The 16,140-nt window shown below is 31.6% G+C and overlaps 1 protein-coding gene across 1 annotated transcript; it reads right to left on the reverse strand.

The window, feature by feature from the left end:
- Nucleotides 1–390: 390 nt before the first annotated feature.
- LOC139691678 (uncharacterized) lies at nt 391–10,043 on the reverse strand. The gene is made up of 7 exons (XM_071589522.1): nt 10,008–10,043; nt 9,702–9,860; nt 8,586–8,714; nt 8,220–8,333; nt 5,492–5,615; nt 1,915–2,048; nt 391–465 (listed from the first exon to the last, which is right to left on the reverse strand). Exons 1-7 carry the CDS (start codon nt 10,041–10,043, stop codon nt 391–393), a joined length of 771 nt encoding a protein of 256 aa, XP_071445623.1.
- Between the last annotated feature and the right edge of the window lie 6,097 nt (nt 10,044–16,140).

Here is a 16,140-nt window from a genome sequence, read left to right on the forward strand (position 1 = left end):
GATGACATCAGCAATAAAATCCCAAGAATTATTCACCAGGAAGTGGAGTATACTTTTATTGCATTCTCATATTGACACATAAAGGAACCTTTGTAGATATGCCTTTATTTCTTCTGAACTTAATGCTCTATGATTGAAGACAAATCTCCATTGTTTGTCTTTATTTCAATGGTGTGATGCCACAATTACTTTTCTATCATAACACAATCTTAAACCAACTGACAAGCTTGAGTGAAGAACCTTGTCCACCTTAGGCTGAGAATCCACATTAATTGAGAAGCCAAAGAGATAAATGTACTCTTGTAATGTCTAGTGTACACAAATATTTGCATTTCACCTTAAACTACCAAACCAAGTCTCAGCATGATAAACATCTTATCTTCTTCTTTCTCAAGGTAATAAAAGACAGTTAACTTCATCATACATTGATGCAGTGATATTTAGAACAGTTTCTACATAGTCATTCTGGGTTAATAACAATTAAACTCTAGTTTATATCCTTGTATAAACATATCATAGTGTTTAAGCACAGTTATGGAAGCATTTTAGTTGATTCCGGTACAGGTCATCAAATAAGGGGAAAAATTATAGTAATCAATGCTAGAGTTAATAATATTTAACTGAAAAATTGTCATATAAAATATTTCATAGCTATCAATTTTTATTTAAAGAAATTATACAAAACAGCAGAAAATTGCCACTTTTTTACAAAGTTATAATTAATTATTTTATGATGATTTCCTGGTAGCGGGATAACATTTTTGGGAAGAGTAAATGAGTATTAACTAATCATTAGCATTCAGTTATGCATATCAATTTTACATTGCCTTTTTACTCTCTGAGAGAAGGATTTGTTGAATTGGAGAAAATCAGTTTTTAATTAGTTGAATCAGAGCATTTGTCTTCTTTCTGAGGTTTCCTGTATTTAATGATAGTGTTTGTTATTTAAATGCCAAACATGTCACTAATTTACGCTCGCTATCATAATTGTGCCCCAGAATATTCCTTGGGTTAAGATTTATTAGTGAACAATTAAGAAAATATTTACATTACATTTGTCTCTGATGATTTCACAGTATGTTTCATCATGTGTGACTTGAGATGACCACTCTGAGTGAATGCTTTGGAGCAAATCTGACACTTGTGTCTCCTTTCACCAGTGTGTGACAACAAGTGTACCTTTACAGCACTACTGTGACTGAATGCTTTAGAGCATATGTCACATCTGAATGGCATCACCCCTGTATGTGTCAATATATGACTCTTTAGATTACTACACCGAGTAAATGCTTTGGGACATATATGACACTTGTATCTCCTTTCATTTTTGTGCATCAACATATGATTCTTAAGATATTTATTCAGAAGAAATTCTTTGGAACAAAACCTACACCTGTATGGCCCTTTGTCTTTATGCGTCAACAAGTGTGTCTTTAGGTGAATAGCCTGAAAAAATGCTTTGGGACATAACCCACATTGGTGTGGCCTTTCTCCTTTATGTATCAACAAGTGTACCTTTAGAGAATGAGTCCGACTAAATGCTTTGGAGCATAGCTCACATCTATATAGCCTTTGTTTTGTATGTGTCAACATGTGTCTCTTCAGATATTTATTCAGGGTGAATGCTTTGGAACATACCTTACAAATATGTGCTCTTTCTTCAGTGTGTGTATCAATGTGCCACTTTAAATGTAACTTTCGAGTAAAACCTTTCAAACATATAGCACATTTAAATTTCTTTTCTCCAGTATGTGATAAATTGTGGATTTTGAATTGACTCAAATAAAGAAAGTTTCTGGGGCAGAATTCACATTGGAACTTCTTTTTCAAAGCATGCACCAATTTGATGTGCCTTGCAAGGTCATGTTTTCTCTTAAATTGCCCTGAGCAAACATCACATCCAAGTTGCATTACCTTGTTAATGTGCACATGCATTACATGATCTTTGAGAAGGTCCCTTTGTGCAAATACTTTGTCGCATATATGACAAACATGAAGTACAGTGCCTGTTGCATTCTTCACTGGACCATCTCGTTTCTGGCCACTTTCTGGAAGATTTGAAGAAATGGAAGATAATCAATGAATAGTAATATTCTTCCAATGAACAAGTTTGTTATCTTAAGTCCATATGTTCCCATTTATGTACATAAATAACCCTAGAAATAAACATCTTTTGATAAATTCTTTTTTCACCAACTTTATGAAGGAGTTTCACAAAGTTATAAATATAACTGTTACATTTATTCATATTATGTAGGTATGTGTGCTTACAGTCAAATACTCATTAATCTTCTTACATACAGACTAAACATTATGTTCGTTCATTCCATCAACCACAGATATGCTCAAATCTAATGGAAATATGGTATCTCATATCACCTATTGCTGACCCAAATAATATCTTTAAATTTTGTTTCCCAGAGAGCCTGCTGAAATATTTTAGCTCAAAACAAAAGGGTATGCCGAATTATTCATGGCTTCTATTTATACCATTTTAAGAAACATATGGCCAGGAAATGGCAGTCAGCAAGTTTTTTAAATCATTTCATTCATTGGACCTTTGTATGAAATGAAAAATTATAAACTGCTGATAATTTATCTGAGCCCATATTTTTTGCTGTTCTTGGATTTTATAAATTCATTCCAAAACATAAGTTTAAAAAAAAATATTAAGCTATTTTATCTCAAAAATAAATTATATAAATAAAAAAATTTATTGTAAACTGACTTATTTACATTCAAAGTCATTTCAAAAAAGGGTTAAAATGCTACCTTACATAACTTTTTCAGAAGTTTTCATAAAGCATGAAAAATTTCAACACAACTCAATTTTTTAGAGGGATTTTTGGAAGGAATTAAAATATTTTCTATGCTCGAATAGAAATCATGAAAAAAAGGAAATTCTATTTCTGAAAAACAAATAATTAATTGAAAGAAAAATCATGATACTTCTTTTTACTTAACCCTATTAGTGCGATATATCGGCTTTTGTTTAAATCATTGTAACTTATGTTCTTTTCTTTAATAATTTATGGTTTTTGTGCTATCAATAGGTTGAATTCTATAGAATTACTTAACTATGTTTTTAATTTTTTATTAGCAATTTTAAATGCTTTTAAAAAAGTATAATTCTTACTATAATTTTGTTTTGTACATGTAAGGAAGCTCTGCCTAATTGTTTGCTTGTTTTTTTTCCTGAGTGGTCTTTCCGCTATTAAAAGCCACTGAGAGGCTACTAATCTCCTTTCATCTGTAATCTCTTGAATGTGTTGTGATGTTGTGGTGTTGATACATACCTGCTTATAAAGACTTTGTTGATATGATGAAAATGAGAGCACTGCTTTGTAATCATATTTGTTTTTCTTGCCGTCCATCCTATCTTAATCAATTGCACCTTGTGTAATGGATTTCATTGACAGCATTTCTCTGTAAGTTAGAACTTATTTTTTTCTGCCTTTAGATTGTAAGCACCTTGCCGCAGTCTCAAGGAAAGGGAAAAGTCCCAATTTGACTCAGTGAGATCAGCCTTTTAAACAAAGTTGAACTATGCAGAGGCTGAGAAAAAAATTTGTAATTCACTGGTTTTTCTTTATTTATTTATAATATTTTCTACATGTCTTTTTGATTCTTTATTATATTTTTTATTATCGTAGTTTAATTGAAAAATATTTTTTTAAAAATATTAGTTTTGAGCCTAAAAATCGAAATATTATTGCTAAAAAAATTCTTCAAATTTATGATACTGTAATAATTACATTTATTTTTCAGATGATGTAAATGTATTACATCATTATTAACTACAATATTATATTTAAAAATAAAAAACTGCATTAAGATATCTAAACAAATAACTTCATAATGTTTTTTTTCCTAAGGTGATATATTTTCTTAAATCACCCTTCACACTTCTCACTAGTACCCCTGGAATCCTGGCCATACTAAGAGGGTTAAGAATTATATTAATTTATTTTCAACTTTACTATTAGCATGATATCAATAATGGTTAAAATCTTTTTCCTCTGCTACCTCCGATTGCTTACTGAGACATAAGGTACACTTAAATTATCATTATAACTTTTATTGTTATTTTATTGTTATTTGAAATTAAAAATTATTTTTACAGGAATTATCTGAAAGAGAGCTTCTATTTTGTCTAAGCCATGCTATGTTCTTGTTTCCATGAATAAACTTTCCACAAATGCGCACATAGATTGTTTGAGCTTTTCCCAAGAAATGATATTTTTAAAAGGTAGTTTGAGGAGGAAAAAGAACCTTTCCTGAACTTTGGAGACAAATTTAAAAATAAGTCTTTTAAGAAAGAATCTTTTAGCCCAGGTAAAATTAAAATAAAATTCTTGCCACTGCTTCAATCTAAAGCAAAAAAAAATCATTAATAATTGTTCAGGCAAATAACATGCAACATAAAGTGAGATGAGATGAGGAATAATAGAATGAAAGTATGCAACACTATGTAAATTTAATGCAATTTAATGCTTTTGGCATTGGCATACTATACAGAATTTACAGATGACCTATTAAATAATTGTAATTTTGTTTAAATCAAAAACTGCATTACTTTCCTGGCTAAAGCACAGTAATATAATCAAAATATAATCAGTCAATCAATCAATCAGTCAACAGTCTATATTACTATCCCAACACACCCAATGAGGACCTTAGTGTTAATAATATATTAGTTCATATTAATTCACACCTAGCTACATTAAAATCTATTGGAGAAATATCACCACAAATTAGGCATAACATTTTTGATATATTGTTACTTCATATTAAATCAATGTTTTGCTTTCTGCTGCTATTATAAATTAAGAAATTAGGAAAATTGGAAAGATTTGGACTGTTAGCAGACTGAAATATCTCTTAAATATTGGAAATAAAAGACAAAAGATGTAGACCTAACATGTTAACTTTTTAAAATGGCAAATTAAGTGTTGCCACAACATTGATAAGGAGTAAGAAGTTAATTATCTAATTAATGGCAAATAAAGAAGCAAAGAGGAAACCTTAAATTAAGAATTCAAGTTTTTTCTTGGGGAAGTAGAAAAAAAGCAAAATGTTTCATGCTGTTGCTTTGAACAAAAGCTTCAAATATATAATTAGGTAATTACAGGCACAGAAAAATAAGAAAATTGTGCAGCTGCAAGAATTGTATCTTAACAATTAATAAATCTTGGTCATTGACAACTTTGGCATGAAAAATGACAAATGTCATGACAAATGCCTGAAACAAAATATTTTATTTTGTAGCAAAATACTTCAGAAATTTATTCAACTATAAATATTTTAATTTTCCTTTTTGCATTTATTAATATTTTAATGACATGCAAATTATTTTTAAAGGAATTCAAAATAATTTAAGCCAGTTATTTCTCCCAATTATTAGCGGCAATTAGACTGTTAATTACCATTTGTTCTATCATACCAGAAATTGGCAAAAGTGAAGACAGGGAGAGACCTAAGCTTTCCTTACCTTGTGCAAGCAACTCTCCCTCTCTGAGATGTCTTTCTTCATGAGGAATGTCAGCGTCAAACTTTTCCTTTCTGTTGACTTCCTCATCAGAGGACAAATGCAATTCATTATCTTCTGAGTTGCCCTACATAAACAGAGACAAACCTTACATTTATATAGAGAATATCAATTTTAAACGTTAACCAAATGTCTCATAAAATTTGCATATCAAATAAAAAATTGAGGTTTTTCATTAAACATTAAAATTTAAAATATTAATTCAAGTATATATTTAACTGAAACAAATTGATTATTTTCTTCAAGCACTTAAACTTAATTGAACCAACTGATATTGACCATATTTCAATATGAGTTTAATTGAGTTTAATTATGAGAGTTCAATGTTTAAAATTAAGGTAAATGTATGTTTTTCCAGGAATTAAAGATGTAACATGAAACATTTGAATATGATTAACAATTGTCTGCAATTAGAAGTATAGCAAATGCAGCCCTAAAAGATGAAGTACAACCAATTGAAATGAAGTACAAAGAGCAGAAAAGTGGAAAGCATGGTGATAATTTGGAGGGACAAGATGATTGGCAGAATTATAAAGTAAAGAGAGAATAATTATATATGCATCTAGTACCAATATATATATATATAATATATATATTATATAAATATATATACTCATACATATAGAAACAGATTACATAAAATCTTCATCTAAAACATTTGCAAACAACAATTAACTGCAATATCCTGGCCCTGAATATTTTAAAAGGCTATATAAGCAGTATACTATCTGCCAGAAATGTCCTCCAGAAATATTTAAAAGAAGATATTAACTAATAATGCAATGGATAGAATGAATCAGAATAATTGACTATACTTTCTCACAAAAATTTCCAGTAAGCAAATCAGTAATGAAAGCAGTGCTTATAATTTTATATTATGCAAAGGAGATGGTTGATCAGGAAGATATACCTAAAGAAAAGGCAGAACTTAGTGCTTCTTACCATAAAATGTTAGATTGGGTGACTAATAGGGTCAACTAGGGCATCACAAAAAATGAAAATATATGACATTAGATCACAACAAAACAGGTAAGCTTTAAGGAACTACATACCTGATGAAAAATAGCAACTCTGATTCTGACACTTCCTAATACTCCTATTTCAATTACTATTTCTTGTTCCTTAAAATAGAATCCTTCCCCAAGATACATTGTCATTAGATCTTAAATGCCATCAAAGAATTTTGCCAGATAAGCCTTATTGTGTTTCCCTATCTAACACTTCTAAGAGCCACCTAATTGAAGAACATCTGCTTAAAAAAGTGTGTTGATCCTCAGCAGATTGACACTGAAGATTTTTTAGGTACTTAAGCAGCAACAGAAAAACCTTTTCCTGATAACTTTAATAATAACTTTTTTCATGCCACACCATACCATAGCGATAACCTTTCCTATACTTTACCTCTATTGCTCATTAGAAAGTAATTACACACCTAGGTCATGTTCATCTGACATGGCAAAAATTAACCTTCTTAGTGCGGCAGGTATTCCATGGGTGCTAATTAGAAGTCTAAAAGGTCATTTAAGAATAAGTATCATCTTAGGAAAAAAAACATTATGAAGTTATTTGCTTAGATATCCATGTGCAATTTTTTTATTTTAAAACTAAATATTGTAGATAATAATTATATACTACATTTTTATCATCTGAATAATAAATGTAATTATTACAGCATTATAAATTTGAAGGATATTTTTTTATCAATAATATTTTGATTTCTAGACACAATATTTTTAGTTTTTTTCAAACATTTTTCAATAAAACTACAATATTTAGATATAATGAAAATCAAAAAGACACCTAGAAAATATTATAGATAAATAAAGATAAACCAATAAATTGCAAATTTTTTGTGAGCCTCTCCATAGCTTGATTTTATTGAAAAAGGCGGATCTCGCCAAGTCAAATTGGAACTTTTCCCCTTTCCTTGAGACTGTGCCTATTTGCTGACAATTTAAAGGCAGAGAGAAACGTAGTTCTAACTTACAGAGAACTGCTGACAATTTTATCCAATTAACAGGGTGCAAATGATTATATAGGATGGACGGCAAAAGAAACCAAAATGATTACAAAGCAGTGCTCTCATTTGCATCGTATCATCAAATTCTGAAAAAGTAGCTATATATCAACACCACCACACCATAACACATTCACGAGTTTAGAGATGAACACAGATTAGTAGCCTTTCAGTGGCTTTTTTTATTAGAAATACCACTCAGAAAAAAATGAGCAAACAATTATGCTGAGATTCCCGACATGTACAAAACTGAACAAAAAATTATAGTAAGAATTATGCTTTTTGAAAAGCATTTAAAATTGCTAATAAAAAATTAAAAAAGGTTTGCAAAATTATATGGAATTCACCCTATCAGTAGCACAAAAACCATAAATTATTAGAGAAAAATCCATAGGTTACAGTGATTTAAATAATATCCTATGCAAGAGCCGATATATCAGCCCGCCGCACTTTTGCCAAGGATACAAAACCTGATATATCGGCCTGCCACACTAAGAGTGTTAAATATTTTTCCATAAATACCTCGCTGTACCTCAAATAGCATTTCATTAATAGGATGGCATAAACATCGGCCCTACTAGTGGTATTCATGAGATAAAACATGAAGCATTAGCCATAATGGTAGAAATATAACCATTTCTATTTGTTGGGTACCTCAAGAGAAGTTCCATCCCGAATCTTCACATTTTGGTCCATACTACCCTGACTAGCTGGAATTTCAACGACCTCTTCCTCTTCATCATCCATTTCCCCAGTCTTTAAAATGGTCTGCAAAGTTATTTAAATAATGACTATACAGCAAAACTATAAAACCTAAGATATTAGTATAATGTTACACTGATCATACATAACATTAGATTATTAATTGGCATGCATGAAGAAGTCAGATTAATTTAACTCTTCATTACCACTGAATAAGAATTTTTCTTTATTATGGATTTATTCAGAATTGCAAACAATTCATGTACAAAGCTCGTAGAAGATAAAGATATAATTTATACAATTTCAATGAGTACTTACGTTGTTTAAACTGGTACTGCCACTGTCTTGCAATTTGCTTGCAGCTCTAGTGACCACTTGACAACTGGCAATGTCCTCATCACTATAATTAATGTCTTCACATGACTCCCTTTTTGCCTTTAAATTTCTCTATAAAATATCAACAGATAATTTATCAAAATTAACAGAACATGATTATTTGAAAAAATCTATTCATTAGAGTATACACCATTACTACCTTTGTGGAAACATTTGCAAATAACATGCCCATAAGTCTGTTTTGATAGGAAGTCTTTTTTGGTAGATCTTAGAAACCTAGGAATTTTTAACATGTTAAAAAAATGGCAAAAACAATTTCTTAAACACTTGTAATATTCATTAAATTACAAGATATCGATGGAAGACTGTTTATTAAAATGAATAAATATAATTTATCAAAAGGACCAATTTATTTTTAACCTCCTGCTTAAAACTACTTTGACACAACATTATTTTTTATTCCTTTCATTAATTTTTAATACTATTATAACCATGATAACCTAATAGTTAGGTTTCACAATTGGTCAAATTATACAATAAAATAATATAAATTCTTTTAACACAACCTAGCCATTACAATGAACATATAAATTTCAATAATTATATCTTCATTACAAATATAAGATGAACCTACCTAAAAACCGTATTATTTCAAAAACATATGAATGAGAAGTCCTCCATGGATAGTGCTACAAGTTCTTATTTTCATACGAGAGATTATTCTACAGTTGGGCGTTTGTAAAATTATTTATTTTTGTTTCTTTCACAAATTATGGAAAGTAAAATTTGAAAGTCAAAATTTTTAGAAATTTCACTTTGCGCACCCTATAACATGAGTTTTTAAGATATGTATTTAATACAAAGTTTCCAAAACATTACCAGCAGTATAGTTATTTCATACAATATTCCCAATTTTGAGATAAACGACAGTATGTCTTTCAAGAATTAGACCTTGAGAATTACGTATATTACGGAGGATACTCATTCAAAATAATCATATTCATTCTTATATTTAAATTATTTCTGTCGAAGCATTACGTTATCCAGGACATTTCCCATTATATTATAAAATGCCAACCAAAGTTGAACCACACTCACCGTTGTACGACGGAGTTTTCTCTCTCCATGTTTCTTTGTCCTTTGCCTGTTCAATAGATCGTGGTTTTCACGGCATTGCTGTTTAAACATATAAAAATCTGTCAGGAATTTAAAACATTTGTAACATAGCAACCACGGGTTGTTCCTTTCCCTTACTACCTATAAAAACAAGATTATCAAAGTATTAAACCTTAAACATTTCCTCTCACTGCGGCTCGAATCATTGTATGAATATCATATAGTACTTACTAATTTACGATAAATGCGTCATTACGAAATAACGTAAACACACAACGGATATCTTACTTTCAATTCCAACAACTCTTCTATTGTTTCCCGCATCAATTTCTCAACATCATTGTTTTCATGAAAGATATTTGTATACCGTCCACCACGGCTAAGGCATAATCTACACTTTAAACTTTCTTGTCGAGGCATCTTCGGAGCACTTACACTGTGAATATTTACTCTACCAAGACGATATATTTCAATATGGCCGATTACATCTCGATAGGTCGTTCGTTCAGAATCGTACCTAAATGCGAGTATGAGAATCGATTTCGTTTTGTTTTGGTTCTAGGTGATCACCATATTTATATAATATTAAAATCTAAAAATTATTTATATTCTCACATACTTACAATACTGTTCAAATTCCTAAGTAAACTGCCAAGTTTAATTCTGTTAAAGATTGCGACGTAGGGTGTGTAAGTTAAATTAGTATGTATGTGCGTAGCAAAATAATGGCGATTAAGTTTACAAATGATTTCTTTTCCTTCAAACCATTCAAAGAAGGTATGTATTATACTAAATATTATTTTTATAGCTGCAGGGGCTTTAAGACGATGAAGAAATTATTATGACGTGTATTTAGAGAGAAAGTGAATAGAAGCACATCATAGTAGAATTTTTTATATTTGTACAGTACCCTATAGCTATGACAGCTGATTTATTTAAAGGTCTATGGTTAATTTTTCATTTTGACATCGCAAGCAATAAAGCAATGAATCTTTTCACCCGAATCTTCGAAACGAATGAACGGCACATGAACGAACTGATTCTCGTCTTTCCTGATGTCGTTTAAATATTAAGGGAACCCTGCGCTACTCCATCAACTGAATAACATCTCAAAGAAGGTTAAATCTGATTCGCGTTTATCTGGTTAGCTGATTAAATCTAATTATTACGAGAAAAGTTTTCGAATTGCTGACCCGGATCTTCTGTTTTCGTATAATTTTATTGATTTTCACCAGATCGAAGAACAAGAAAAAACAGATGAAAAACGAAATGCAAGCGGCTGAAATTTTTGTGTATATGGTGCATCATTGGGGTTTTAATATCTTTTAATACTATAGCCGATGAGTTGTGGAAGAAATCAGTACTAATAACACAATATAATATCCAGGGAATCATTCAAAGTAATTTAAAACGATCATTATCTACGATAAAGCCGTAAATGAAGTGTGCAGATTCTGTTTAAATAGTCATGGAATGTTGTTCATGGTTGGCGGCGAAAGTTGAAATTTACAAATTAAGTTGGAGAATACCAATGAAGATTTAATAATGCGAAAGTAATTTTAGTTTTCTGTTTTAGACGTTGTTTTGAAATGTTTTTTAAATAAACCTTTAGTGAAATTAATCTGTAGTCGGTTTATTTATAATGTTGATATAGTGTCAAATTTCGGAAAAAGGATTTGCGTGCATTATATGGTTCAAAGTGTTTTATGTAACATTGTAAAAGGTTTTGAAGGATGAAAATTACCGGTGGTTGCTGTGTTCTAACTGCATGGAAAAGCTAACGCAATTTTAGCCATATAAGCATCGATGTGACAAATTTTTGTTTTCGATAATCGCATCCAAAAGGGGTTCAATCCTGTCGTTAAAGGCAGGATAACCAATCGAAATAAGGTCAGTTGCATTATTTATTTGCATTATGTCAACAGTGAGGTCATCTTTGGGTAATAAGGAATTTTCTTCTCATTTTCCGTGATTAGTAAGCAATTATTTTTGCATACCAAATTGAACGACGAAAATCATTTACACAATGAGCAAACCATATGTTTTTTGAATGAATAACTTAATCAGCTTTTAAACCCTCTTACTGCCTGACCAGATTTCGCCTTTTTATTTATTTTTTAAACTTACACAGCAGCTAGCTAGAGACATCGGACAAATGACAATCAGTCTGCCTAGCTGCATTGTGCACCAATATTATACTAAATCAAAATACATTCCATAACCTCAGAATGGGTTTTCAAAATGGTTATTTTTACAGTAATTCCTTTTATCTTAGTTAATTTTTTAAATCTTTACATTTAATTCTACCAAACTCCGACTACTCTCACTTCCGGGAAGCCTAGTTTAGATTTATACACACACCTCTCTGGTCTCCCTTTACTGTTCACCTGATTTTTTTGATCCTTAACAGTATACCAGATGTTGTCCTGGGATATTTTAGGTTGGCACAGGAAAATAATCATACCCCCTCCCCTTATTAATATTCTGCTAATGGGTGATTATCACATAATGCTGTGTAGGGCTTGGCATTGGTTTAGCTCTAACCTTAGATTCTTAACTGACCGCTACGTTGCTTACATGGATTTATGTTTTATAAGGAGTAGAGTGATATCCTGTGCCAGGACAACAAGAATACAGGAAGGGATATGGTTGATGGTACATAATAGTATATAGGGTAGGTAACCTACAGCTGAGGTCATTTGCGCCATGGGAGATGGATAGAAAAGGATAAAGGATGGAGATAAACCTTGCATCAGTACTAGCCTACTCATTACAAAAGGTACCAAGGGATCAACAGCTTAATGTACCATCCAAGGAACTGCATACTCACTCAAAGCCATCCGCAAATCAAATAGTATGGATAGAGATAATTATGAAAAATATTCAACAAAAGTGTGATTAAAACCAGGGTGCTATGGGTGAGAAGCAAGTATGATAACCACAGAGCCAATCCTGATCTTCCTGATGGTATGTCATGCAAGGTTTAGGCATTCAATAGTTACATGTAATCGGGTAATCATATGAATTGACCAGCAATTGATTTGGGGGATTAAAGATATACTACCACATCTTGAATGACTTGGATGGTGGATAACACTTCAAAGTGCAGTGGAAATAATGAGACAGTTACGAATTACAGTCAAAACAAATGCAGGTTCCCAAAGATTTTTATGATATTATCAGATAACCAGGTCACATGGAGTCAATATAATGAAAAGATCAATTTCAGGAGAAAGAAACAGTCTTCTACTAGTGAAGGAACCAGCAGTACAATCGCACTCTGTACATCTGTGTTGTCAATAAACCCACTGAGTTTAGCACTCGAGTATTGTCTTCTAGTTTGTTGTCTTGTCTATAGACTTGTCTATAGTCTTCTAGTAAAGAAGGATGCCCCTTCATTGGTGATCCTGATTTGATCATGGGTGATCTACAGTTGGCTTTTTTCATAGTATGACTTGAAGTACCTCATGGTGCCACCTCCAAAAAATGGGTCAAAGGAGTCAATCTTAAACAGAGTGAAGTTGTGAGTTCCACATTTTTGACCAGAAAAGCTCGCTCTATGGCTTATGTGGCTGGAAGTTCAGTTCTCACTAGCAGGAATAATGAGTAAGGTGGCAAAGCATTCCCACATGATTATCCAGTATCTTGAAAAATTTTAAGCATCTGTGCTTGTAGAATCAATGAATCTTTTTTTCCCATAGAATTTTACATTTACAGAAGATTAGATGACTTACTGATTAATGTAAAGTATTAAAGTACAGGGTTATATAAAAATATGGGCAAATTAACAATTTTTCATAGCTTTTATTACAAAAATGAAAATCTGTTTGAAATATTTTGCACCAATATTTTTGTGTTATCACGTACAACAAATTCATGCGATGTGTATCTCTCAATGGCTTGTATAACAGCCTCCATTTTCTGTTTAAAGCATATGTCGTCCCAATTTGATGCATCCTGGTTCATACAAATGAATAATGGCACCTGATGCTGTAATCTTTAGAGGTTAGGACTGATAAATACAAGAAACTGGGGTATGCCACAATGATAATCTTTTTAATTAACTGATTTGCTAAAGGGGGAATTCCAATGCAATAATCTAGGAGTGTAAAAACCATTTACCTTGACCAGACTTGGAAATCTAATCTTGCCATTTTCAGTCTTAAAATTCAATGAAATGGGATAAATACTCTGTCAAACATAGTACTCATTGTTTGAAGTATGAAATGAATTCAAATCAGTATTTATGCATATATGTATGGAATATATGCATGTAATTATTAAGCACTACTTTCTATTCAAATTAGATGCAGGAGAAAATGTAAACCAATGTGTTATCCTAGGTTGCAGCTTAAGTTCTAGGCAGTGATTTTTGAGTCAGACAGAATGCTGAAGTTAATTGCATTCACATAGGGGTTTTCACATGCTTTGTTTGTACTGAAAAGTTCTCAAATTAGGATGAATATTATTTCGCATGCAAAAGACCACTTTGCTCTCATTTACTTCTGTGACGTGTGCAAGAAATAATACAAAAGTGAGGCCAATCTTGGAGAATACATCAGAGATGTTCATATCAATCAGAGAGAATTCACATGCATATATTTAGACAAAGTGGGGAGAGGAACAAATTGAAGATACAAATCCATATTCTTTCGAAAAAAAACACCAAATGCGTCTCTTAAATGCCAAAAGTGATGATTTTGCCTTCAAGCCTTGAGGAGTCATATTCAGAATACTCATTAAGGTGAAATCATACATTTTAAAGTTTGTTTTCACAGAGATTTGTTACAATTGGTAAACTGAAGAAATACAAAATAGTGTACATTGACGGAGAGCATATTGAACATGGTTTCTGTGGTAGCAAATTTAAATACCTTCAATGCAATACCAAAATGCATGCAACTTACTTTCGATAAGTCTGTGAAAATTGCCCTTAAACTTACTAAGCAGAATATCATTAAAGAACTCATATAGTTATGTAATTTATTGGGAAGTCTCTCAATTGCAAGCATTGCATGGAGACTTCCTTTGCCCAAAGTACTTTCAAGAGACTTGCTGGTGCCTAGCAGTGAGAAGGTTCATTCTTGTAGCAAGAGTAGGAAAGCATTCAATTTTCATTGCCATTATGTATAGAAAAGGAAGGGCATCAGACACATTACCAAGTTTCATGAAGAGTTTTGTCTACTGGAACAGCCTGAGGCAATCCTGGTATATTCACACAGGAGATACCATATTTGTGTGAATTATACTCCAAGTTGCATTGAGTCTGTTCTCAAGAACTACATGGTTGTAAATGAAAGTATGAGGTGTGTCTATGAAATGTGTCCACACTTATTCTGCCGGAAGTAGCCCGGAGGTCAATATGACCAAACAAATCTAATTAGGTATGAATTAATCTCAGGAAGGGAAACTTCATAATTAATGGCCAGGGTTTGACAAAAATCCATTCTCAGTGCTCTCTAAGCTGTGAAAGCGTTGGGGAAATTGTTATTGTAAACCTCTGTGCACAAACTGCATCACACAAAAATGGAATCAATCATTATTATCAAATAACTAAGTATTGTGTTAAATTTAAAAAATCTCTTCAGCAGATTAAAGAAAAGATTTTGAGTTGCAAAGGGATTCTGCTCAATCCTCACCATTTTTCAGATGGTTTACAGATATACAGAAGAGTCAGGAAGAGTATCATGACTAAGAATGCTTTGGCCAGCCATCAACCAGCAATATTGACAACAATGTGGCTCGTGTTCGACAATTGTTGGACTTACCGTCGATTTTTTAAATTTCCGATATCTATTTTGTGCATTAGCTCTGTAAAATATCTATTTATTGGATTATGTCAAGTCACCAGCCTCATTGGCGGTAGGATAATGTCTACATCTGCCAACCCAAAGGTCAGGGGTTCAATTTCCATCTATGTGCTTCTTCTTTCACGTAGTGCTTGGGTTTATGTGATATTCAAAATATTATATCAATTATCAAAGTTTTGAAATGTCAGTTTTGCAGATTGACAATGTGGATATTTTATGGATATTTAGGAGGTGGTAGGTGGTTAACTGTAAATGGATTTACAATTTATTAATTAACTGTATTGTGGATTATACCCAAAGAGAATTCCATGTAATGGATAATACAGTTTAATGATTATCCTTGCATAAATATCAATATATGGACCATTTAAATTATTGATTAACTGACTCATTCATTATTCCTGTACTGGTATCAATGTAAAGGACAACCTTTTTTATTAACTGTTCTTATTGCAGGTTATCCATAAATGGATATCCATTTTATAGATTACCTATTATGGATGGGAATAAAGCATGGGTTATGCATTGTTTGGTTTATCTCATTACAGATATCCTTTAAATAACTGACTGTGCTGTTGATCATTCTTGTGTTAATATCCACTTAATTAATA

The sequence above is a fragment of the Hetaerina americana genome, unplaced genomic scaffold (assembly GCF_022747635.1).
Source record: "Hetaerina americana unplaced genomic scaffold, ioHetAmer1.1.p SCAF_39, whole genome shotgun sequence".
Lineage (NCBI taxonomy): Eukaryota > Metazoa > Arthropoda > Insecta > Odonata > Calopterygidae > Hetaerina > Hetaerina americana.

What these genes read in the sequence shown, in the direction of transcription:
- LOC139691678 (XM_071589522.1), bottom strand. Translation starts at nt 10,043, where the DNA reads ATGCGGGAAACAATAGAAGAGTTGTTGGAATTGAAA. An exon ending in GCAGTACCAGTTTAAACAAC is followed by an intron (nt 8,334 to 8,585) that starts GTAAGTACTCAT and finishes ATAACTTTGCAG; the next exon opens with ACCATTTTAAAGACTGGGGA. An exon ending in TGCATGTGCACATTAACAAG is followed by an intron (nt 466 to 1,914) that starts GTAATGCAACTT and finishes TTATTAACCCAG; the next exon opens with AATGACTATGTAGAAACTGT.